At 42.8% G+C, this 25,152-nt stretch overlaps 1 protein-coding gene and 1 long non-coding RNA gene across 2 annotated transcripts in view; both read right to left on the bottom strand.

Moving 5' to 3' along the window:
* LOC121655511 (heterogeneous nuclear ribonucleoprotein L-like) overlaps positions 1-24,911 on the bottom strand; it is a 34,087-nt gene extending 9,176 nt beyond the window's left edge. The window contains exons 1-4 of the mRNA XM_042010221.1: positions 24,527-24,911; positions 10,571-10,689; positions 8,284-8,384; positions 5,917-6,044 (exon numbers count right to left, since the gene is read on the bottom strand). Of these exons, the coding sequence (XP_041866155.1) occupies positions 5,917-6,044; positions 8,284-8,384; positions 10,571-10,689; positions 24,527-24,733 (555 nt within the window). The 5' untranslated portion in view covers positions 24,734-24,911. The remainder of the gene's footprint in view (positions 1-5,916; positions 6,045-8,283; positions 8,385-10,570; positions 10,690-24,526) is intronic.
* On the bottom strand, positions 19,395-20,120 carry LOC121655513. The gene is made up of 3 exons (XR_006013229.1): positions 20,085-20,120; positions 19,894-20,001; positions 19,395-19,812 (listed from the first exon to the last, which is right to left on the bottom strand). It is a non-coding gene; the product is annotated as an uncharacterized LOC121655513 (long non-coding RNA).
* Positions 24,912-25,152: the final 241 nt, after the last annotated feature.

The following is a 25,152-nucleotide window of genomic DNA, read 5'->3' as shown; positions in this document are numbered from 1 at the left end:
ACGTTTAGAATCACTCATGACTGACCGGATAAAATGTCACAGTATTAATTACACAGATGATGTAGTGCTTATTATCCAAAAGCATCTTCAACGCTCATATTTTCAGTCGGTTTTAAATCATGTCATTTTAGACATGAGGAGGAGGACTGAGATACTTCCCTCAACCAGGAGACCAACAACACCAACTCACACTTAGTCAACCACTGTTGTAGATTGCAAAACTTCAGCAGCTTCAGCTCCTGAAGAGAAATTTCCCTCCATCTCCATCAGAACTGAAGAAGCTCTTCTGGATGAGAGTGAAATCCGGTCTAGTTGACTTGATTCAGCCACGTTGGAAACAAGTAAAATCTTCCTCACTTTAAGAAAATTGGTTACATTTTTTGTCCAAAAAACAAAAATTACCAACATCATATAAAACTTCTTAAATTTGTTGTAAAGTTGTACATAACTTTTTTTTTTTTGTTGTTGTTTTTTTTATGAAAACCCGCCATCAGATTCATGAACGTGTTCAACAATTGTTATTTTGATAGGGTTTTACCAAACACTACACAATGCTCCCACAACTATAGTTTCATATATTTATGATAAACTAAGTTCTCAGAAACGTATGCCTACAACAGGAGAGAAAGCCTGGCAGAGGATGTAACAAAGTCCATTCTGCCAACATTCTGTCACAGAGCTCATCTAACCTCCAGCATCAGACATGAAACGGGATTAACACCAGAGCTCATGTTGCCTCGTGGAGCCTTTAGCCCTTTGGCGCATGTTTTATGGGAATGTCCAGGAATCTTGGACTTATAGAAGTTGATAAATACCAGAGGTGGACAGTAACGGAGTACATTTACTTGAGTACTGTACTTAAGTAGAATTTTTGAGTATCTGTACTTAACTTTAAATTGATTATTTTTTTTAGTTTTCTTTTTTCAAACAAAACTGGGCAGTGGAGACGGCAGAAGGACCAAACCAGCCATGGACACATCTCAGCTCCATGTCTGAGATTTCGGAAATGAGAAATGTTTCCTACAACTTTAAATGTCTTCTGTGTTCACTGCAAAAAAAACTACATTTCTGCATTCAAGAACTCACTGCTCGACCTGAGAAAGCACACTGAGGGATGTAAGCAAACATTTCTTTACTCCAGATAAACACTTTAAATAAAGTTGTCTGGGGTTGACGTGGTTGCGGTTTAATGCAATGACAGATGATTGACGCACAGTGACCATTAGCGCTACGCTTGGTGAAGTGTGAACAGAAAAAAGCCTGCAGAGTCAAACTCTTTACACTCTTAACAAGAGGTGGATTAAGCATTTAATTTTGACCAGATGTGCTGATTGTTGGAAAAAGGAACAGACTAACAAATATAAGTTTTACGTCTTATGTTGTCGAGTTTGATTTTAAGTGTGTGTTCCAAGGCCAATAGCCAATTTATTAGCAAATAGACTTAGTTTGGTGAAAGAAAATAACTTGAATTCAGAAGGTGTACGGTGACATTTCTCCGTTTAGAAATATGTGTAAGAACATGTAGGCTTGTGACATTTGAGTTTATTTTGCCTATTCGACATAGTGAGCGTACACAGCGTACATGACGCAGTGAACGTAAGCAGCATGCGTAACACAGTGAACTTGCGCACTTTGTTAACCATTATCTGTCTACAATCAGTCCATCATAACACCTGGAGTCTCAACAGAAAATCATGCATTTGGCTGCAAGGCTGTTTTCTGCTGAGACTCCAGGAGTTTTTGTTATCTTCATCCATCTTCACACAGGCACAGAGATGAGCTTTCACTCTACAGTAGGGCTAACTAATCCAAATCAACATTCAGAACCAGTAACTGATGTAATCTTGTGCATGTCAATTTTTTAAATTTTTTCTCTTAAATATATTTAAAATAATCATTAAATGACCATATATAGTTAAACTGTGTTCTTTCTTTCATCTAATTTAAAAAACTTTCAGTTAGCTATGAAGGCTAAAATAAAATACTAAGATAATTGCTAATTATAATCCAGATAATACAGTATGTTCAATTACCGTGATACTTGTGGTCACATTGTCCAGCCCTACCCTGCAGTCTGGTGAAGTTGCATTAATATATTTTGCAAGGATAAAAGGAATAAATTGCATTGGGAGGGGGTGTGGCTATGGTGCTGAACTGAGCACATGCTTTTTTGGTGAGCTCCTGGCGAAATTTCCTGTAAACAATCTTGCAACCTCACGAACAGTTATACCAGGCATTTGGGGAGGTTTGTTCAAACATTTTAGCGATGTGCCATCAAGGAGCAAGAGCAAAGCAAACTTTTTTCAACTGAGGGAGACGATGGCTGCTCAGATGCTAACAGCCTAGTTAGCTCAACAGACGAGGCTGGCCCCATACTTCGAGCAGAGGACGTGCATATGGGAATGGTTTCTAACATGGATGTTATTTAGAAACTTGACGTGATGAGAAATGACTTTGCCACGAAGACAGAAGTATTGAAAGCTGTTCACGATGTCAAGAGGGAGGTACAAGACTTTTCAGTGCACATGGATAAAGCAGAAGGTTGTATTAGTAATGTAGAGGACACAGGTAAGTCAGAGAAAGAAAGTCTGATGCGCTAGCTAAGCAGGTGGCTGTCCTCCAGAACAAACTTGACGACCTTGACAACCCCTCCGGACGATTCAACCTGCAACTAGTTAATGTGCTGGAAAAGTTGGAAAGTCCAGATGCAGTTGCTTTCCTGGCTACTTGAAGCACTGAGACCTGCAACATTCCCGACACTGCTTCTCATTGAAAGAGCACACAGCTTACCCGGCCGGACTAAGCCCTACCGACCCACCAGACACACCAGACCCACCAGACCCAGAGTCCTCATTGTGAAGTTTTCAACTTCCAAGATAAAGTCTGTGTCATGAGAGCTCCTCGAGCAAAAGACAAATTTATGGTTCGGGATCAAGAGATCAAGGTCTTCCCAGATCTATCGAAAGAAGTCCACCGATGAAGAAGGTGTTTTGACGGTGTAACAGCAGCCAAGATAGTTACATCTCCGCTATGAAACAGTTCACCCTGCTAAGCTCCGAGTTTCCTCTGATGGACAAATGGTGAGTTTGTTACTCCTAAAAAGGCTAAAAAGTTGTCTACGGAGTCCAGGTGTGTCCAGGCACATCCAGGCAAGTCCAGGTGAGTCCAGGTGTGTCCAGGCACATCCACAAAAAATCCATAATAGGATTGTGGACTTTTAGTGAATCTAAAAAATGCTTCACTATTATCTTGGAGTTGGACTAATAGACCCAAACCTGCTACATCTTCCTGGAGCTTGAGCTAACAGGCCTGAACCTGCTAACTTTAAATCAGTTTGATTTTTTAGTTAATCAAAATTCTCTGCTGATGTCCTGCCAGTGGAAGACCAGGGCATTTTATATTACTTTAATGTGTTTACTGCTGGTCTGGGATTAGACACCAAACCATAATTCCTGGGTGAGTACCCCTAACAATGTGCTGTGTTTATGGAACGCTTACTATAGTGGCACTAATTCGTTTGAGCAACTACAGATATGCACACGGAATTACCTAAGCTTCAAAATGTTCATGATTTATTTGATTTCACTTTCTCACTCAATGAAAGGCATTGTCTGGCTTCTACATACAAAGGGACTGCCTCAAAATGTAATGTGAAACAAAGATCGTCTTACTCTTACTTCTCTCTGGAAATGTGCAACCTAACCCTGAATCTGAGCTGCAATGTATCCAGACTCCTGCTGATTTTAAATTAATGTCCGCTCTTAAAATTGTTCATCTTAATGTGCGCAGTTTATTACCCAAGATGGACATGGTCAAAGTTTGGATTAGATCAACAGATGCAGACAATGTGATAATCTCTGAGACGTGGCTGAAAAAACCTGTTATAAATGATGACATTAATAAACTTGGATACAATATTTATCGTACTGACAGGCCTAAAAAAGGTGGTGGTGTATCCATCTATGTTAAACCAAGATTTGATGCCTCAATTGTTTTGTCTGAGTCTATTTGTAAGCAAATGGAGATTTTGGCCTTGAATGTGGAAATAGCCAAATCCTTCTCTATAACTGTAGTTGGTTGTTACAAACCTCCATTTGCCTCCAAGGAATCATCCTTAAAGCATCTTCTTTCTAAATTAAAATATAATGAGCTTTTAATGGCAGGAGATTTCAGTTGGGATTGGTTAAATGCAGCTTCTGATGAATTTAAATCTTTCTGTAAATCTTAGCCAGTTGATCAATCAACCAACTAGGCCAAGTCTTAAAAGCCTTACCATCGTGATCTGTTTGGTTAACTAGGGACATGTAGGTCTGTCCAGATGTTGAGCTTGCCTGGACATTCTTTAAGGAAAATTTCGAGAAAATTGTAAATAAACATGCTCCTATAAGGAAATTTAGGGTGAAGGGAGAGAAATCCGAGTTCTACCCAGAATTGTCTTATACCATCCATCAGCGTCATGTGGGACGGGCCAAAGCCAGAAAAGTGATTCCGTCAGTGATTGGTCTATTTTCAGACAACTAAGGAATGAATGCACTTCTCTTATTAAAAAGGCCAAATCAGAATATTACTTATCTGAACCTTAACAATCCACAGAACTTTGGAAAGCTATTAAATCTTTATTTGTAAACAAAACCCCTCAGGTTCTTCCAACATTTGTTCTAGAAGACTCAGTTCCAGTATGTGACAGAACACCATCACTGTGAACTGTATTCTCGAGTGGGTTGGCCTTCTTTGTCCACCAGGAGGCTGGGACACAGGTACACTTTTATTTACAAGGCCATGCTTGGACTACTGCCCCTCTATATTTGTATCCTAATCACACGGAGAAATGTTGATTTGTATCGTATCTCTCTGTACCATTTGCCAGTACTGAACTGGGAAGAAGGGCCTTTGTCTTCTCTGCCCCTTCAACATGGAACATGTTGCAAAAGGAAATTAGTAGAACTTATTTCATTGAATGACTTTAAATCAGGGGTGTCCAAAGTCGGTCCTCGAGGGCCGCTGTCCTGCAGGTTTTCAATGTTTCCTGCTTCAACACACCTGACTCAAATATATAGTATATGTATAGACTGAAGCTCTGTGATGACCTTTAATTGTTTCTCTTTGGCTCCAAAGACCATCACCTCAGTTTTGTTTTTGTTTAACTGAAGAAAGTTCAGATACATCCAGTCATTAATCTCCTCAATGCATTTACCAAGAGCCTGCACGGGGCCTCAGTCTCCTGGTGACATGGTAATATATATCCCAGCATTTAGCAGGTGAGAGGCAGGTCACCAGTCCATCCGGGCGTATCTGTCCGGGTATATCTGTCCAAAGGTGCAGGCCTCTCACCCACTAATTGCTGGGATAGGCTCCAGCTTCCTGCGACCCTGAATTGGACTAGGCGCTACAGAAGTTGGTGAATGGATAAATGCATACATATAAATAAAAAAACATCATCATTTAAAATGAATAAATAAAGATACAAAGGCCTGAATAAGTTTGATTCTAAGGGGTTAAGGGGTTAAAATGAACTTGATCAGTCTGATTTCTCATTTTAATGACATTTACCTTAAATAAGTGGGTTTTCATTGCTTCTAAGAAGAAAAAATACCTGAGCTTCTGGATTTTAGGCCCATCTTAATCCTTCATTTTAACAACTTTATGTTGATTTAAAGATTCTTGTTTAGCATCATTTTCTCACCACATATATTAAAATAAACATTGAAATGAATAAATATCTTTCAAAATATGTGGCTTAATATTTAGCATCTGTCTAGCTGGACTTCTTTTGCATTGAGGGATCAAACTGCCGTATGAATCTGCTCAGATATAATCTGAACTTACTGCCCTGGATTCTTTAAATGATGGTGAACACCGATCCTGTGTTCAGATACACGTTCCCGAGCATCACACTATGTACATGTGTGTATTTACCGTGGTTATTGGGTAGAGCGGGTTCTGGATGGACAGCAGGAGCACCTTGTTGCCGCTGTCAGGGTTGTCAGCGTTTGTTGGTCTGGTGATTCTCTTCGATGTGGAGTAGTTAAAGTAAGCCTGCTGGCCTGGTCAACACATAGTCAGAATATGAAGAAAAACACAACATCTGGACATCTGAGGTTCATTAAAGCCACTTCCTGCAAAGGAAGCCACGCCCACTAATCTGCAACTGATGCACAACCACTTAATTCCTAAAAAGCTGGGACGGTGTGTAAGATGTAGCTAAAGTATATTAAATATTTTATTCCCAGTAGCAGATCACCAACACATCAGATGATGAAACTGAGACATTTCACCATGTGATGAAAATATGAGCTGATAGTGAATCTGATGCAGCAACACGTCTGGAAAAAAAGTTGGAACAGGAGCAACAAAAGGCTGGAAAAGTACCTGGTACAAACCAGAAAGACCTGGAGGAGCATTTGACAACTAATCAGGTTACCTGGCAGCAGCTCAGTAACATGACTGGTATAAAAGGAGCATTTCAGAGAGGCAGAGTCTCTCAGATGGAAAGATGGACAGAGGTTCACCAATCTGAGACAAACTGGATCTAAAACTGTGGAACAATTTCTGAACAATGTTTCTCAGACTTTAAGATCCACCATCTACAGTGTAGAATATCATCAGAAGATTCAGAGAATCAGGAGGAATCTCTGTGTGCATGGGACAAGGCTGGATGCTGGTGATCTTCTTCATTAAAAGCAGACATGATTCTCTACTGGAAACCACTGCATGGACTCAGGAAGACTTCCAGAAACCACTGTCTATGAACACAGTTCACCCTGAAACCCACAAATGCTTCTCTGGACCAAAGCTCATTTAAAATGGTCTGAGGCAAAGTGGAAACCTGGATGAAGATGTGAACTAGTTTGTGGAAAGAATGGACGGCGTGTCCTGCAGACTAAAGAGGAGAGGGAGCATCCAGCTTGTTATCAGTGGACAGGTGAAAAGCTGCATCTCTGATGGGATGGGGCTGCATTAGTGCCTATGGCGTGGGCAGCTTCCACATCTGTGAAGCTCCATCAATGCTGAAAAGTACATGGAGGTTTTAGAACAACATCTGCTCCCATCCAGACAACGTCTCTTTCAAGGAAGGCCTTACAGATTTCAGCAAGACGATGCTGAACCACATCCTGCATCCATCACAGCAGCATGGCTTCACGGGAGAAGAGTCCGGCTCCTGAACTGGCCTGCCTGCAGTCCAGACCTGTCACCAGTACACAACATCTGGAGCATCATGGAAGCAGGAATCCAGCAATGGGACAACATTCCTCTCCTAAAACTCCAGCAACTGGTCTCCTCACTTCCCAGATGTTTCCAAACAGTTGTTAGAAGAAGAGGAGATGCTACACCATGCTGAACATCACCCTGGAACTACTTTTTACACCGTGCCGAACATCACCCTGGAACTACTTTTTACACCATGCCGAACATCACCCTGGAACTACTTTTTACACCGTGCCGAACATCACCCTGGAACTATTTTTTACACTGTGCCGAAAATCACCCTGGAACTACTTTTTACACCGTGCTGAATGTCACCCTGGAACTACTTTTTACACCGTGCCGAACATCACCCTGGAACTACTTTTTACACCGTGCCGAACATCACCCTGGAACTATTTTTTACACTGTGCCGAAAATCACCCTGGAACTACTTTTTACACCGTGCTGAATGTCACCCTGGAACTACTTTTTACACTGTGCCGAAAATCACCCTGGAACTACTTTTTACACCGTGCCGAACATCACCCTGGAACTACTTTTTACACCGTGCCGAACATCACCCTGGAACTACTTTTTACAGACGTGTTGCTGCATCAGATTCACTATCAGCTCATATTTTCTATCACATGTTTAAATGTCTCAGTTTCATCATCTGCCATGTTGTTTATCTTCTACTGGAGATAAAATATGGAGGAGGATATTCATGATCATTGGATTCTGGTTTTATTTACATTTTATACAGAGTTCCAGGTTTTTGGGACTGTGGTTGTAAAATTAAAGATAAAGAATGACAGAAACATGTCTTTAAATTAATCTATCCGTGTTCTATCATTTAAACATTTAGAGTGAATGTTTGATATCAACAAAAGAAAAGTCCTGATTCATCCCGACAGAAACAGTTCATGTGGGCAAATTCTGGAATCCCTCCAAACTGGAGGGCAGAGTGGAGGTTATTCCTACTTCAGAGGGAAACTACGCCCACATAACTCACAAACTGATGTTGTCAGATTCCTACAGGAACACAGAAAATCTGAAGGGGTTCCCAAACTTTGACATAAAGCTGTGAGAGGAACCGACCTGCGATGTAAACAGCTCCACAGGACACACAGCGGTCGGCGCTCTCCGCTGCAGAGAACTCCACCAAGGCCTGGCGCTTGAACGGCATCATCATCACGTAGCTGCAAACACACAATAACACACACACATTCGCTCTGTTCCCCCAGCTGTTCTGCCGACTGTTCCACTCCCCCCAAAGCGTTCTGAGCCCTCTTCTGTTTGTCTGTACACCTACGACTGCTCCTCGACACACATCCAACTCTATTATCCAACATGGAGACGACACCGTGGCTGGACTCATCCAGGAGGGAGACCAGACAGTGTACATGGTAAATGTAGCGCTTATAGCGCTTTCCAGTCAGCTTGACCAGCGCTTTACACTATATATCACATTCACACACCCTCATGCCCCGATAGGCACATAAGGAGGCAACGTGGGGTTAAGTGTCTTGCCGACTGCTCTTCCTCCTGAGCTACAGCTGCCCAATTACAGGGCTGAAGCTGTCACAACCTGAGCCTGAAGGTCCAAAAGACAAAAGAGCCCATCATGGACCCCCTCCTCATTAACGGAGAACGGGTGGAAACTGTCACCACATTCAGGTTTCTGGGCGCCTACATCTCCGCTGACCAGTCCTGGAACTTTAACATCAGGGCCCTGGTAAAGAAGGCTCAGCAGCGGTTCCTGCAGGTCCTCAAGAAGAAGAATCTGGACCAGAAACTGCTGCTGGCTTCTATCGAGCTTTGGTGGAGAGCATACCAACGTTCTGTCTGGGTGTGGGACGCAGCCGCTACAGCTGAGGACAAGAACCCAGCTGCCCTCTGCCCACCCTGGAGCAGTGTCCACATCCTGCTGCCTGGAAAACCACCACAGGAGACCCCACCCACCTCCACCCACCCAGCCCGTTAGATCTGTGGCCCACTGGAAGGCGCTACAGGTCAATCAAGTCCTGCAGCAGCAGGCTGACGAACAGCTGTTTCTCCTGGGCAACAGGAACTGCCAACAGCCCTGGACTCATCCCAGTCTGCCATAACCCCCACCCACACCCACCCACTTCCACCCAGCCAGCCACTTCATCAAGCCCTGAGGAACATTACCTCCAGCCTGTCTCCTCCTGCTTTCACTACCTTAAATCTTAACTCACACATCCCAGTTTTTTATTCTATTTATTTTGTATTTATGTTATCGGTCTTTTACCTCTATTTTACAGGAATACAGTGGTCCCTTGTTTATTGCGGGAGTTACGTTCTGAAAACACCCCGCAATAAATGTTAAGGCCTAATTATCCCTCCTTAGAGTGTTTATAGACCTTTCCCAAACTGTAATGAACATTTTCAACATTCTCACACAATTTAACAATGTGAATTTCCTAATAATTACTCACCCCGTAAAATATATTACAGCTTCTCTGCTGGCGCTGCGTCCCCACCCTCGTCTGTAACGTCACTTTTCACACAAGGCCCGGGTGTTGCTGTCTTTTTCAGAACATAGTTATGGGAAGTTGTGGGCGCTCCGTTTTTTCTGGGCGATAATGTTCTTATACACTGACATGCCACTTTCAATGACATGTAACTGTAATGAGCGTCCCACTCTTGTGCAACTCGCTGAAGTTCGATCAGGAATCGATATGAAACACAGTTAAAGAACACGGGACACGAAGTAGACTGACTCTGGACAACAAACCAGGCACAGTGGGCGATTCCGACAGTAAAATGTGGATATAGAATCGTTTAAATAGGATTTACATATATTTAAATATGCAGTGCTCATACAAAAAAAATCCGCGAAACAGCGAGACCACAGGAGATGAACTGCGATATGGCGAGATACCACTGTATCTATATTTTTTTGTGTTTTTTATGGCTCCGAGTGAGCTCCCACAATTTTATTGTGCCTAACAGTGCAATCTTATCTTATTTTATGTTATACTAGTAATATTATGTATTACTATAATTTATATTATTATATTCAATTTAAGAAATTTTAATAATCTTATAATAATTTGTGGTCTAATTATTTATCGATTTAAAAAGAGATATTTTCAGCACGTTTTACTGAAATAAAATATATAAAATATATTTTACTAATTATTATATTTTATTATAAGTTGATAAGCTTTTTTTCAAGTATTTATGTTAATGAGTTTTTTTAGATTTTCCTTGCAATAAAGACATTAATGCACACTGAAAGTATCCCAAAAATATAACTTAATAATATAAATAAAGGTAAAACACACAAAAACTAAATGATTTTATACTAAGTGTTAATGGAAGTGGCTCTTTCTCCTTCCCACAGTGGCAGCGGTCTCACCATATGGATCCAAACTTCTCCAGGGCATCTATTAGGTCAGCCTCCACCACAGCCTCACACAGACCCCTGACATGGACCACAGGACTGGGGGATATCAGATGTGAGTCCTCAGCATCATCCTGTAACACAGTTTAACACAGTTCATGTTCACATCAAGCAGACCTGCAACCTTTCAAGATTCCAGTGGGTCAGAGGCGGGACACTTTGGGTTTCCTGTAAGATAGCAGGAATGTCAAGAGGTTAATGTTCTTAAATGGTTTTACTCGTATCTCACAGATCGACAGTTTTATGTAAGTATGGATACCTGCTCCTCAGGAATCCACAAAATAAAATGTGGGGTTCCCCAAGTATCGATTCTAGGCCCACTTTTTAATCTGTCCATATTGTCTCTTGGGGATGTCATCAGGAGACATGGCATTGATTTCCACAGCTATGCTGATGATACGCAGCTTTACATGGCCGTGTCTCCTGATGACCTGGAGCCAGTTAACGTCCTTTTAAACTGGATTTTACATATAAAGTCATGGATGGCAGAGAACTTCTTACAGCTCAACCAGGACAAGAATGAGGTTTTATTTATCGGCCCTGATAAGACAAGGATCATTTTTATCAAAATTAAAAAACTTTAAATATTCACAGTGTGTGAGAAATCTGGATGTTCCTTTTGACTCCGAGCTGGATTTTATTCCACACATTAGAAATGTCACAAAAACAGGATTTTACCATCTTAAAAACATCACCAGTCATTCATTTTTCTCTCTTACCAGCATCAAGGTGCTGTGTATTTCTAGTAGAATATATTACTGTAATGCCCTGCTATCTGGTCTTTTTTAAACCTATGGCTACTTCATAACTCAGCAGCAGAGTTCTGACGAGGACCAGAGGGCGGGAACACAGAGGGGGGTAGGTGTGGATTTTAATATTCTTTTTATTTGCAAACATTGTTTTTGTGTACATTTTATTATGTGAAGCACTTTGTGCTTCTTATGTATAGGGCTCCACAATAAATCGTTAAAAATTCACGATCTCGATTCAAACATACACCTGATCACAATTCTATACACAGCGATTCTAAAGCATTTTATTTCATGAGCTGCATCACAAATACTCCAAATTTTCCTGGATTTTTTTCAAGCGTCCCTAAACGCAGCACTGCCTCCTGCCTCAACCAATGGGAAAGCATCTTCAAAACACATTATTAAGTGGCAGCCTCCTGCAGTTGTGTTTGGAAATAGTGAACGAGAATTCACACAGGGGGAAAAGTCTGAAGGTTTGAATGGATGAAAACCCACGTGGTAGCGGCGAGAGTCACCCACCCACCCGAGCCAAACTCATACCCAAAAAGGGGTCGCATTCGGCAGTGTGGAAGTTTTTGGATTCAAGCAAGACAATGACAAACAGTGTGAGTTGCATTGTAAAGTATGTTTTAATCACCTTAAATGTCACCACAAAGTACAGCACGATGAAGCCATTCAAGGCAAGAAAGAAAGGCAGACGTCAATAACCAGAACCTTGTACAATGCAACGCTACATAAGATCACAGCAGCTATCACGTTTCATCTGGCCAAAGATATGGCCCCAATAAACACTGCATAACATCAGGGATTTTTGAAGATGATTAACACTCTCGACAAAAGGTACTTGATGCCCTCCCAATCGGCAACCATCTTGATCCGAGATTCAAAATGAATCACTGAGGAGAATAAAGCCACCGTTAAAGTGAGACTGACAAATGAGATGATATCTCCAGCTATCGTAAGTCATCATATACAACTATATTTGTCTACTTTAACTGTTGTGATATTACTCTGGTTAATATTAATGGTAATTCTTTTTACATCAGAGCTCCATCTCGACTGCCTCCCCTGCATCCCTCATGAAGAAGGGCTGGAAAGACTCGTTACGACCCAGTACGGGGGTATGATGGACGTAACAAAAGAATGAGAATTGTGGACAAATGTAAAACCAGGAGATAACAGAATTTATTGATACAAGTGGAAATGAGGATAAATACAATGACAAAGGTAGTGAATCAAGTGCTGGGGTTAGTGAAGCTGCTTAAATCAAGAAATCAATATAACAACTATTTTCTAAAGTTAACACAAAACAAGCCAGTAAAAACAAAGCTGATAATAACCCCAAAAAAGGTGAACAAAAACTGGCCAAGTAATCTATATAGTAACAAAAGGTGAAGCAGCTCCAATACCTAAAATTTAACCAAAAAAACTATTACAAATCACTACAAACCTAAACTAGCCCAACACGTTCTAATTTTAACCACTAAACAAAATGTAACTCAGGGAGAAGCCAAAAGGGCTTTAAGACTTATCACACAAAAGAAAAACAAGACTATCAGTCAAAAACCACAAAAGGAGAACACAAAAGCCCAAACAGTTTGAAGACTGTGGGAGATCTTCACTAAACTAAGTTTCTCTATTTCACAAAACCACCAAACAAAGCACACGCTCATAACCAGCGCTATCAGACCAAGGGCAGACTGTCTGTGCAAACAGTTGCCAAAGAATACACAGCTGCAGATCGCTTTTATTTCCTCATCAGGTGGCTGTAGGGATGATGATTGGCCTGGCAATTATCCAATCAGCTTAATGAAGGCAGAGGTGTGGTGTATGGAGCCAGTCCTCAGTAGGTAGGAAGTAAGGTGTGTAGAGCATGACCAATCTCATATGGGTGACGACACACAGGCATTTCCATGCAAGATGAGAGGGCAATTAATGAAATGACAGGCAGCCGTAACACTCTGGAAGTTTCTTTCAAGCAGCAAAAGCCAGAGCTCGATTCTGCCAACTGAAAACAAGCAGTGTCTTCAGAGCTCGCATTACATCTTCTAACAAGCAGCGTTGATAGTGAAGATGACCCGTTAATCTGGTGGGGACAAAATAGGGGTCAATATCCTCGACTGTCTGTGCTAGCGAGAAAATACCAGTGTATTCCCGCTACAAGCTCACCTTCTGAACAGCTGTTCAGTACAGCGGGGAACATTGGGACATGTCACCGTTTGTCTCTGCAGCCTCAACATGTTGAAAGACTTGTGTTTTTGGCCAAGAATCTTTAAGAAATTCTGAAGTGCTATCTTCAGGGCCACAAGCTCAACGTTCTAAGGAAATCTCACTGTTTGATGTACATAAGGAAAAATTACATATCTTTTTTTTTCCCAACCTTTATAAAATTTATTTTTCTTCCAACGATAGGACTGCTAATATGCATCTGCCAAAGCAATGTTCCAACAAACATTTGCTCTACATTCTAAGGAGATCTCACTGTTTAATACTCTTCTTGAATGAAATGTTTTTGATTTTGTTTATTTTGTTAAAGTTCAGTGCAATAAACCTTTTCTAAAAAAAAAAAAAAAAGAATCGTGCCAGAGAATCGTAATCTCAATTCTAAGCCGAAAAATCATGATTCACATTTTTTTCAGAATCGTGCAGCCCTACTTATGTATGAAAAGTGCTTTAAAGAAATTTTGATTTGATTTGAATAAACTGTGTATGATTTCATCATTAAAATATTTGTAAATTTAAATTTTCAACCATAGAAAATAGTGTTATTATAATATTGGAGGATATTACAAGACTTTAAAACTTGTATACTTTATTCTAAAATAACTAAAGTTATACAGAAGCAAGTGATTTCTCAGTTTTTTATGCCGCAGACTTATCTCAATGATCTCAAAGTCTCTGGGATGTAGCCTGAACTTTGACAACTGGTGTGGATAACCTGTTGGCATTTACAATATCTGCTGCAACAGTCTACTATGGCATAAACTCACATTCACATCAAAGCCACCTGTTCAACTTCCTGTTAACACTAATATCCAACCAGCCAAATTACAGGGCAGCATGTAGACATGTAGACTTGCTGAAGTTCAACCCGAGCATCAGAATGAGGAAGAAAGGGGATTTTAAGAGACTTTGAACGTGGCATGGTTGTTGGTCTGAGTGTTTCCTGGGATTTTGACCCACAACCATCTCCAGGTTTTCCAGAGAATGGTCTGTAGAAAGAAAATCTGCAGCGAACAGCAGTTGTCTGGACCAGGATGCAGCAGAAGACACACCGGTTGCCTCCTGCCAGCTAAGAACAGACCCTGGTTTAACCAGCACAGCCTACCTGAGTATTGTTGCTGACCATGTCCATCCCTTTATGACCACAGTGGAGCATCTTCTGATGCTACTTCCAGCAGGATAACGCACCATGTCACAAAGCTCAGATCATCTCCACCTGCTTTCTAGAACATGACGATAAGTTCACTGGACTCCAACGGCCTCCACAGCCACCAGATCTCAGTCCAGTAGAGCAGCTTTGGGATGTGGTGGAACGGGAGATTCTCATCATGGATGCAGCCGACAAACCTGCAGCAACTGTGTGATGCTGTCATGTTAATATGGAGAAAACCTCTGAGGAAGGTTTCAAACACCTTGTTGAATCTATGACACCAAGATTAAAAAGGTCTGACCCGGTACTAGAAGGTGGACCCGATGAAGAGGACGACCCGGTACTAGAAGGTGGACCTGATGAAGAGGACGTGAAAACATTCTCCTCTCAATCTCTCTGATGGAGGGGATGTGGTGTAGTCAGCAGCCAACCTGGACGAATGACAGAACAAACTGAAGACTCGTTTCAGCTTCCCCATCGTCTCACTTGGAAAATATTTTCAAGGCTGTCTTGAGATCTGTGATGCAGCTGGCAAAGAGATGTCGGGAGGAGGATGGTATGTCACTTTGAGATATGTCAGTTTACACTTCTTTGCATGATGGAGCTTTAACCTGCATTTGTGGATTTCAGGGTGAACTGTGTTCACAGACAGTGGTTTCTGGAAGTCTTCCTGAGTCCATGCAGTGGTTTCCAGTAGAGAATCATGTCTGCTTTTAATGCAGAAGATTACCAGCATCCAGCCTTGTCCCATGCACACAGAGATTCCTCCTGATTCTCTGAATCTCCTGATGATATTCTACACTGTAGATGGTGGATCTTCAAAGTCTGAGGAGCATTTTTCTGAAATTGTTCCACAGTTTTAGGTCCAGTTTGTCTCAGATTGGTGAACCTCTGTCCATCTTTCCATCTGAGAGACTCTGCCTCTCTGAAATGCTCCTTTTATACCAGTCATGTTACTGACCTGTTGCCAGTTAACCTGATTAGTTGTCAAATGCTCCTCCAGGTGTTTCTGGTTTGTACCTTTTACTTTTCCAGCCTTTTGTTGCTCCTGTTCCAACTTTTTCCAGAAGTGTTACTGCATCAGATTCACTATCAGCTCATATTTTCCATCACATGGTGAAACGTCTCAGTTTCATCATCTGATGTGTTGGTGATCTGCAACTGGGAATAAAATATTTAATATACTTTAGCTACATCTTACACACCATCCCAACTTTTTAGGAATTAAGTGGTTGTGCATCAGTTGCAGATTAGTGGGCGTGGCTTCCTTTGCAGGAAGTGGCTTTAATGAACCTCAGATGTCCAGATGTTGTTTTTCTTCATATTCTGACTATGTGTTGACCAGGCCAGCAGGCTTACTTTAACTACTCCACATCGAAGAGAATCACCAGACCAACAAACGCTGACAACCCTGACAGCGGCAACAAGGTGCTCCTGCTGTCCATCCAGAACCCGCTCTACCCAATAACCACGGTAAATACACACATGCACATAGCGTGATGCTCGGGAACATGTATCTGAACACAGGATCGGTGTTCACCATCATTTAAACTGTCCAGATGTCCCCAGGTCTTCCCTGATGATGACTCCCAGGACAACCTCTGTTTCTGCTGCAGGTGGAGCAGGACAGCACGAAGAGCGGTGGCCACAGCATCCTCAGTGGACTTGCTGGCTCTGTGGGCAAACTGATGCGAATCCAGCTTGGGGGAGATGAGTGACTGAATGTGGTTTCTGGTAAGGTTTTAAAACACTTCATCACCACAGGGGTCAGTGTTACAGGCCTGCCTTCCTGCTGCACCGTGCTGTGGCTCACTCGGAGCAGCCCTGCAGCTCTGTGAGAATCATGGTTTTTATTTCTCCAGCGCCTTCAACTCCATCCAGCCGGTGCTCCTGAAAGCCAAACTGTAGAGGGTTGGGGTGGACCTTCATCTGGCAGAGTGGATTCTGGACTATCTCACAAACCGGCCCCAGTTTGAGAGACCCGGGACTGTGTCTGACCTGCTGACCTGCAACGTAGGCGTCCTCCAGGGGACGGTGTTGGTCCCTGGTCCCGTTTCTCTTCACCCTCTACACTGCAGACTTCAGACAACACAGACAGCTGCGTTCTGCAGAAGTTCTCAGAGGACTCTGAGATTGTTGGACTAATCACTGAGGACCACAATGTGGACTACAGAGGACTGATGCAGGACTTTGTGGACTGGTGTCGGCTAAACCACTTCCTGATCAATGCAGGGAAAACCAAGGAGATGGTGGTGGATTTTCTCAGATGCCGGTCTTCTGTCCTCTCATCGGTGAACATCCAGGGAACAGACATTGAGAGAGAGGACTCTTATAAGAACCTGGATGTGCACCTAGACCATAAACTGGACTCACAACACGGACCACTGTACAGGAAGGGTCAAAGCAGGTCTCTCTTCTGAGGAGACTGCGGTCTTTTGGAGTGAAGGGGGCCTCCTGAGGACCTTCTCTGACTCTGTGGTGGATCAGCCATCCTGTGGTGTGGTCTGCTGGAGCAGCAGCATCACAGAGAGGGAGAGGAAGAAGCTGGACTAAGTCATAAGGAAGTCCAGCTCTGTCCTGGGCTGGTTTCTGGACTCAGTGCAGGAGGTAGGTGACCTCCATGCTGGACCATGACTCCCCCCCTGCAGGACCCCTGTCTGGTCTGGAGAGCAGCTTCAGGGACAGACTTATCCATCCTCGCTGTGGGAAGGAGAGCAGGTCTTTCCTCCTGCTGCTGCTACACTTTACAATGAACACATGAAACTGTCTTTACATGTTTACATACATGTTTATATCCTGTACATACGCACCCTGCAGACCAGAGGGGTATTGCACGAAACCAGAATAAAGAAATCCAGGATGATTAAGCAAGCCCAGCTTGACCTAGCTTGCGTGGCCTATCCTGGCTTAATTGGTTGCACGTTTGCTGAGCCAGGATGAGAAGGTGCGGCTAGGTTAAGCCAGGTGAAGATAGTTGGGATAAGTGCGTGTGCACGGCATACTGAAGCAGACCTCGCGATCGCTCACAGAATCACAGATGGGGAAATGGATAAAAGTCGCGCGTCCTACGTCACGGCCGCTGAACAACAGCTCCTGACGGAGTTCTCTGACGAAGTTAAGGATATTATAAGGAAAAAAGGCAACACCAATGCCATAAGTAAAGAACGCGAGAGAGCCTGGCAGACAATAGCCGACCGGCTCAATGCGTAAGTAGTCAAAAACTGTACAATTAATAAACAGTGGTCCACTGGAACTGTCATAATTAGGCTACAATTAAAGGATTACTTTTCAAATCCACTAACTGTTGTATACTTTAAGAGTGACAAGCAGGTGCATGTTACTCAGGAAATGTAGAGTATGATTAGGTGCAAACAATTATCCACAATCTGTCATTTAATCTATTTTCCTCATGTAACGTTTTTATCTATTTTATCTTTCTGTCCTTCATAAAAGACAAACCTGTCTGGCCATAAAATGACCTGGCAGCAAGTAAAAATTAAATATAAGAACATTTTGCAGGCTGGTAAGTGACTCCAAAGTAGATAACCGTGAACAAATGAGGTGAATAGATGAGGTGTTTGCTGACATGTTCAATGTCTGTATGATTGTAGCAGTTAAAAAAAGGCCTATAAACTGGCACAGGGGGCGGCCCACCAAGCCAGGATGTGACTCCAGCAGAGGAACTGGCCTCCATTTAAATAAAGGGAGGCCAGTGATGGAGGGGATCCAGGGAGGGACAATAACTGACTCTGTCCCAGCCACAGAAACTGTCCGCTTCATACAAGGTTCATCACGTACTGCAATTCTACTGCACATGGAACACAATCAAATATAATAGTGTCTGACTTTGGATAACCTTGCAGTGTCTGGGAACACAATTACACTTTTGGAGCCACCAGAAGATGATCCGGTTAGTACAGTGTCTCGAAATCACAGGCTTGGTATGTTCTGTGAAATCTTAATCCGAGTCCTCTCGCTGCATGTATACGGCAGGGGGAAGGCACATCTGCAGCTGCAGAATGCACGTCTGCAGATGAGGAGACTGTGTCGGTGGAGTCCAGAAGGCTTGAGGCATGTCAGTTTTATGGGATTGGCCTGCTTATTTATTCCATGAAGGATATGAAGTCAGTGATGTGGTGCTAATAGAAAATGTGTAGCAGGACCCTGATGCTGCACAGTCTCCTAAGCAGCCTGGTAACATTGTGAGTATTGGCAAAAGTAAATCTACATTATGAACAAATCCTGCTGTGCTAATTGACATTTCCTTTACAGACCTCACAAACTGTCAGAACGCTTTATTCAGGGCACCTGGAGAGAGAGCGAGAGCTGGCAGATGTTAAAAGCTAACTCAAAAAGAGCAAGCTCCAAGAAATAGAGCTGGATCTAGAGATTAAACGCCGGACACTCAGAAAACTGGACCTGGAAATCCAGAAACTAGAAAGAGAAGTGAGTGTTTCAATGCACACAGTAACCATATCTGCAATACAGTGTTTTAATCCTTGTTACTTTTGCTGTCGTAGGATCCAAGCAACCAAGACAAATGACTGCTTAATAAAAAAATAAAATAAAAAAAACTAGAACATTGGTGTCCGTCCTCTTTTCATGAATGTAAAAGAATTTCAAAGAACCACCAGTGCTAAACAAAATGCTCACACAGGAAAAGCTCTTTTATTAAATAAAGGGGCTAAATCCAAAAATTAAGTGAAGAAACTTGCAATATATTGCTCCCTGACAAGTCTGCCATTAATGTTGTCCGGGAAGATGGGAGCATTTTCCAGTCAACATCAACAGCCACTCGGGGGGGGGGTTCTCCTTTCTTAGGCCTGCAATGTTATGCAGTACTACGCATGCAGCAATAACATCACAGGCCCTGTCCAGGGAAATCCTCAGGTGGTGCAGGCACTGAAACCGAGATTTCAGAAGGCCGAAGGTCATCTCGATTCGAGCCCTTGTCTTGGTGTGTGCATGGTTGTAGGCCTGCTGTGGTGGGGTTTGGGGATCTGCAAGGGGAGTCAAGAGGAATGACTCACAGGCGTATCCTTTATCTCCCAGCAGCACACCCGAGAATTCACCTGATAATACAAAATATAATTTAGAAAACAGAGTTACACACACAATGTCCAAGGTGCTTACAGTACATATGTGTGGGCTACCTTGTGAAAGTCTCTCATAAATTGGACTAGCCGAAGGACTCTAGAGTCATGCACTGAGCCAGGCCACTTTGCCTCTAAATTGCTCACAAGGCAGTCAGCATCACAGATCTGAAATATTTAGTTGTAGCCTATTAAGGTCATTAAATGCACAGAACAGATTCATGTAGGTCATAACCACAAATCACTCTTACCTGAACATTGATGCTGTGGAAGGATTTCCTGTTAATGTAATCTCCCTCATGTTCACCTGAGGGGCGTCTGATTCTTATGTGTGTGCAATCCACTGCCCCAATGATGTTAGGGAAAGCTGTAACAAAAAATAGTGAGTATCCAACTGTGACGGATATACTTAGAAACTAATGGGTGCACATTAAAATTGAGGTTACCTGCAATCTTGTAAAACTCCTCCTTGATGTAGAGGGGTCTTCTGTGGCCAGGGAAGGTGATGAATATATTGCTGAATGATTTCAGCGCCAGACAAACACATCTGATTGTCCGGCAAATGGTTCCTTTATTGAGGTTCTCTGCATCCCCAACAGAATAAAGGAAGCTCCCACTCGCAAGCCATCTCAATGTGACACAGATCATCTGTGGTACAGTGAGGGCATGGCTTCACGCTGTCTGGTGCTGTATTTTTGGACTCAGCAGCCTACATAAATATCTTAGTCCATCACCCGAAAATCTGTATCTTTCAATGACATAGTCATCTCCAAAGGCCAGGGGATGTGAGCTGTCCCTGAAGACTCGTTCCCTCTGAATGCTCTTCTGAGGATGCGGGCTTCCTCGTCCAGCACATCCTCCAAAAAAGGGCAAGCCATTATGAAGAGGGAACAGGTGAAGGGGAGTTGGACCTGAATATTCTACATTGTCTTTGTCACAGATTAAATTAAATACACCTTTGAAACCTCATCAGCTGTGTTTTGTAATCTCAATTACTGCAATAAAACACATATTTATAAAACCTCTGACAGCAATTTGACGAGCAGTCTTCATTAGCATAGCAATATAACACTTGGCCTGATGAAATCATGCACTTATGACCAAGTTGATATTGTGTGATGAAATCGTGATCCTGTATTTAAATAAAATGACAAAAAAAAAAAAAAAAAAATTATATGCACTGCACTTGCACTACACGACAGCACCTGGGTCTAACTGGACTCAAAAGCGGTCTGACTAACACTTAATTATGATGTCCCATCTTGTTTGAATTCATGCTTGTGTTGTTCTTACTCTCAAATGTAAGTCGCTTTGGATAAAAGCGTCTGCTAAATGACTGTAAAGTAGAATAGAATAATAATACTGCAACTAGAATCCATATAAAAAGGCTGTTGCGATTACGAACAGATTTGGATTAAATGTACAGTGACTGTATATGTAATATTTAAATACTGGATGATTAAAATGACGCGCCATACTTAGGAAGACCATGGACATGCTGTAAAACACATTAATTCCTCACAGAATTGACGTTGGACATGCAGATGACTCGCTAGGATTAATCTTAGCCTGAGCAGTTAGCCTGGTCTGGAGCAGGCTAGCTGCAGCGGATAAATCACCACAGTAACTTGGCCGGGTTTAGTTTGAGCTGCTTTCATGCAACCGACTTAGGGCTAAATTCAGCCAGGATAACCAACATATCCCGGCTTAATCGCTTATCTTGGTTTCGTGCAATACCCCTCAGGTACTGGACACGTAACTGACTGTGTATGTGTTTATGTTTATATCACCTGTGTGCTTCTGCTTCCTGCACCTGTTCTGTTACAACAAAGCGGCACCCTCTGGTGGTGAAATGTGAAGCTTTTGTGGAAGTGCTGTCAGGCCTGCACCTCCTCCACCAGCTACCACCTGCGCTCCCTGATCAGCCTAACAACCAACATCTGTCAACATCCCTATATATACCTTCAGTCCACTTCCACTCCTTGTCTAGTCTTGTCTATGCTCATGCATTCTCTCTACTGACCGACTTAATTAAACCTTCTAGAAACTACAACCTGCAACTGTGTCTACCTGTTCAGCGTCAGATCTTACAAGTGCAAAAAATTGCAGTCCACCCCTCATCTACTTGGGGCTGGCTTCATGTTAAAAAGACCAACTTCACAGCAGAAATAAACATGTTTAAAGCTTGGTACAAAAATCCATTTTAGGATTAATAGGTCAAGTTACCTTCATGACAACTGTGAGGGGGGTGAATTTTTTTCTAACTTGTCCATTTGGATGTTATTTAATCTTGAAATTCAACATAATATGTGGCGTGTCCATTTGATTGACAGGTATCCAATATCTGCGGCAAGAAGGGAGAGTGTAGCACAACTGTGGTTTTTAGCCGGCTAACAGCGTACCTTAGCTTTAGCCCGCCTACCTCCGTTAGCTGGTTAGCTACCGTTAGCTCGGTTAGCTCTTAGCTATAGGCAGCTCAGAGTTTGATGGGTGTCAATCATCCACCAGAACCAGAAACAAGAAGAAAAACCTCCATCAGAACCAGAAAGGAAAACCTCCATCAGAACCAGAACCAGGAAGGAAAACCTCCATCAGAACCAGAAACAAGAAGAAAAACCTCCATCAGAAACAGGAAGGAAAACCTCCATCAGAACCAGAACCAGAAAGGAAAACCTCCATCAGAACCAGAAACAAGAAGAAAAACCTCCATCAGAAACAGGAAGGAAAACCTCCATCAGAACCAGAACCAGAAAGGAAAACCTCCATCAAAACCATGAAGGAAAACCTCCATCAGAACCAGAAACAAGAAGAAAAACCTCCATCAGAACCACAACCAGGAAGGAAAACCTCCATCAGAACCAGAACCAGAAAGGAAAACTTTCATCAGAAACAGGAAGGAAAACCTTCATCAGAACCAGAAACAAGAAGAAAAACCTCCATCAGAACCACAACCAGGAAGGAAAACCTCCATCAGAACCAGAACCAGAAAGGAAAACCTTCATCAGAAACAGGAAGGAAAACCTCCATCAGAACCAGAACCAGGAAGGAAAACCTTCATCAGAACCAGAAACAAGAAGAAAAACCTCCATCAGAACCAGAACCAGAAAGGAAAACCTTCATCAGAAACAGGAAGGAAAACCTCCATCAGAACCAGAACCAGAAAGGAAAACCTTCATCAGAAACAGGAAGGAAAACCTTCATCAGAACCAGAAACAAGAAGAAAAACCTCCATCAGAACCACAACCAGAAAGGAAAACCTTCATCAGAAACAGGAAGGAAAACCTCCATCAGAACCAGGAAGGAAAACCTCCATCAGAACCAGAACCAGAAAGGAAAACCTTCATCAGAAACAGGAAGGAAAACCTTCATCAGAACCAGAAACAAGAAGAAAAACCTCCATCAGAAACACAACCAGAAAGGAAAACCTTCATCAGAAACAGGAAGGAAAACCTCCATCAGAACCAGGAAGGAAAACCTCCATCAGAACCAGAACCTGAAAGGAAAACCTCCATCAGAACCAGAACCAGGAAGGAAAACCTCCATCAGAACCAGAACCTGAAAGGAAAACCTCCATCAGAACCAGAACCAGAAAGGAAAACCTCCATCAGAACCAGAATCGGGGAGGACGGCCATTTGCTTTGCTGTTTTCCAGAATGACGTTGTGACATCATTCACCCGACGGGTGTCTGGTCGGCAGTGGCCAATCATGTTTCAGCCTTCTCATGAGGAACTGCAGTAGAACAACATGGTGGGTGATGAAGCAACTTTAAGTGACAGCAATGTCAAGAATACGGAACATGAGCAGCTGAAGAACACCCAGAGCTGAAAGAGGAAGTTTATGGATGTGGAAGTGAAGATGACACAGTAGTAAGTGCTATGCTCGGGGTCATGACACCTGTCAGTGCTGTCAGTAACACCATCAGAGAGCAGAGAGGAATCCAGAATGTCCAGGTTTTCCATTAAGAGACATTTTCCAGTTTTTACCTTATTTCTGAAGGAATGGACATGTTCCCAACAGTTTCCACAAATGCAGATGCCACACCTGGAACTAGCTCCAGACCTTTTACCTGCTTGACTGATTAATGAGGGAACAGCCCATGAAATAGCTTTGGAGCTAACGTTGCAATTTGTTTTGCTCCATTAAAAAAGCAGCTAATTCCACCCTCAAATTAAAGCTGTGAGTTCGAACTTTAAGCCCTGATAAATTTTGGTAAACAGAAAAATAACAAAAGTTGTGTCCTGACCTGACTGTATTGTAATATATTCTGTTTTGACCAGAAAGGGGGTCAATTGTTTAATTTTGTTCCTTTTTGTAGCCAATAACAGTTAAAATAGTTCATTTCAAATAATATTTGTGTAGAAGAGGAAATTAGATTTAAATGTGAGTGTTTGTGTGTAAAATGAGTCAGATTTTATGTTTTAATGACTCCGTTTAAATCAGTATATACGACTTGTATTTGGAGCAGTGTAGTTGTGTTTGTTGTTGTTTACAGCTAAAGTATAAATAATGTCTGAGCCAGTCTGATGAAGAAGAGGGCCGGGAACAAGCTGCAGCCCCGGGCCCGTATCACCTCTCTGCGGCCTTGGGATACTCTCTGCTCGGTCTGACAGAACAGCAGCAAACCTGCGTGCGGCACGCGCAAGTGGATAGGCACATGCACGCGCACCGTTAGGTATATGTGAGTGGGCTTACCCTCCGCTCCGCTCCGCAGGGTCCGGCGGTCCAACGGGCTAAGCTGTCCGCCTCTACCGCGTCATTAGCGGGCACAGAGCCGCTGTCCGAGTCCTCCCCCTCCTCCAGCTCATCCTCCCCCCGGCCCTTCTCCTCCATTTTCAGCCGCTTCGCCGCTCTTCCGTACTCCCCCTCCCCGCGCCGACCGGCTGCTTCTCCCGTCGACATGTCTGTAGCTGCGGTGGACCTGTTGGAGAGGAAGAACCGAGTCCGATTCCGTCAGCCGCATGCGTCCATGTCGCGTCCGCTCATAGAAGCGCCGGTGTTCCGGTCAAGTGTAACGGATCCTGGCCGGTACGCCGCCTTTCCCAGTGTGTGTGTGGAGGTGTGAGTGAATTGGACACACCCGCCGTGCACGCTGGGAATGTGGCGCGTGACTAGTCGGATGTGAAATCTCTGCAGAGGAGTGGTGGATCACAGAGTTCCGATTCCTCATCAGAGAAATGATCTGATGGAGGTTTGACTCCATCTGTCTGTGGACAACAAAATATTCTGATTTTAAAGAAAAAGAAATTAATAATAACGTTCAAAAACAGATTTAAAGGAGAAACACTTTAAAGAAAGAAAAATTGCTTTAAATCTCTAAA

This window comes from Melanotaenia boesemani, chromosome 16 (assembly GCF_017639745.1).
Source record: "Melanotaenia boesemani isolate fMelBoe1 chromosome 16, fMelBoe1.pri, whole genome shotgun sequence".
Lineage (NCBI taxonomy): Eukaryota > Metazoa > Chordata > Actinopteri > Atheriniformes > Melanotaeniidae > Melanotaenia > Melanotaenia boesemani.
The sequence above is the reverse complement of the archived record's forward strand: the minus strand, read 5'-3'. Positions and strand labels throughout refer to the sequence as shown.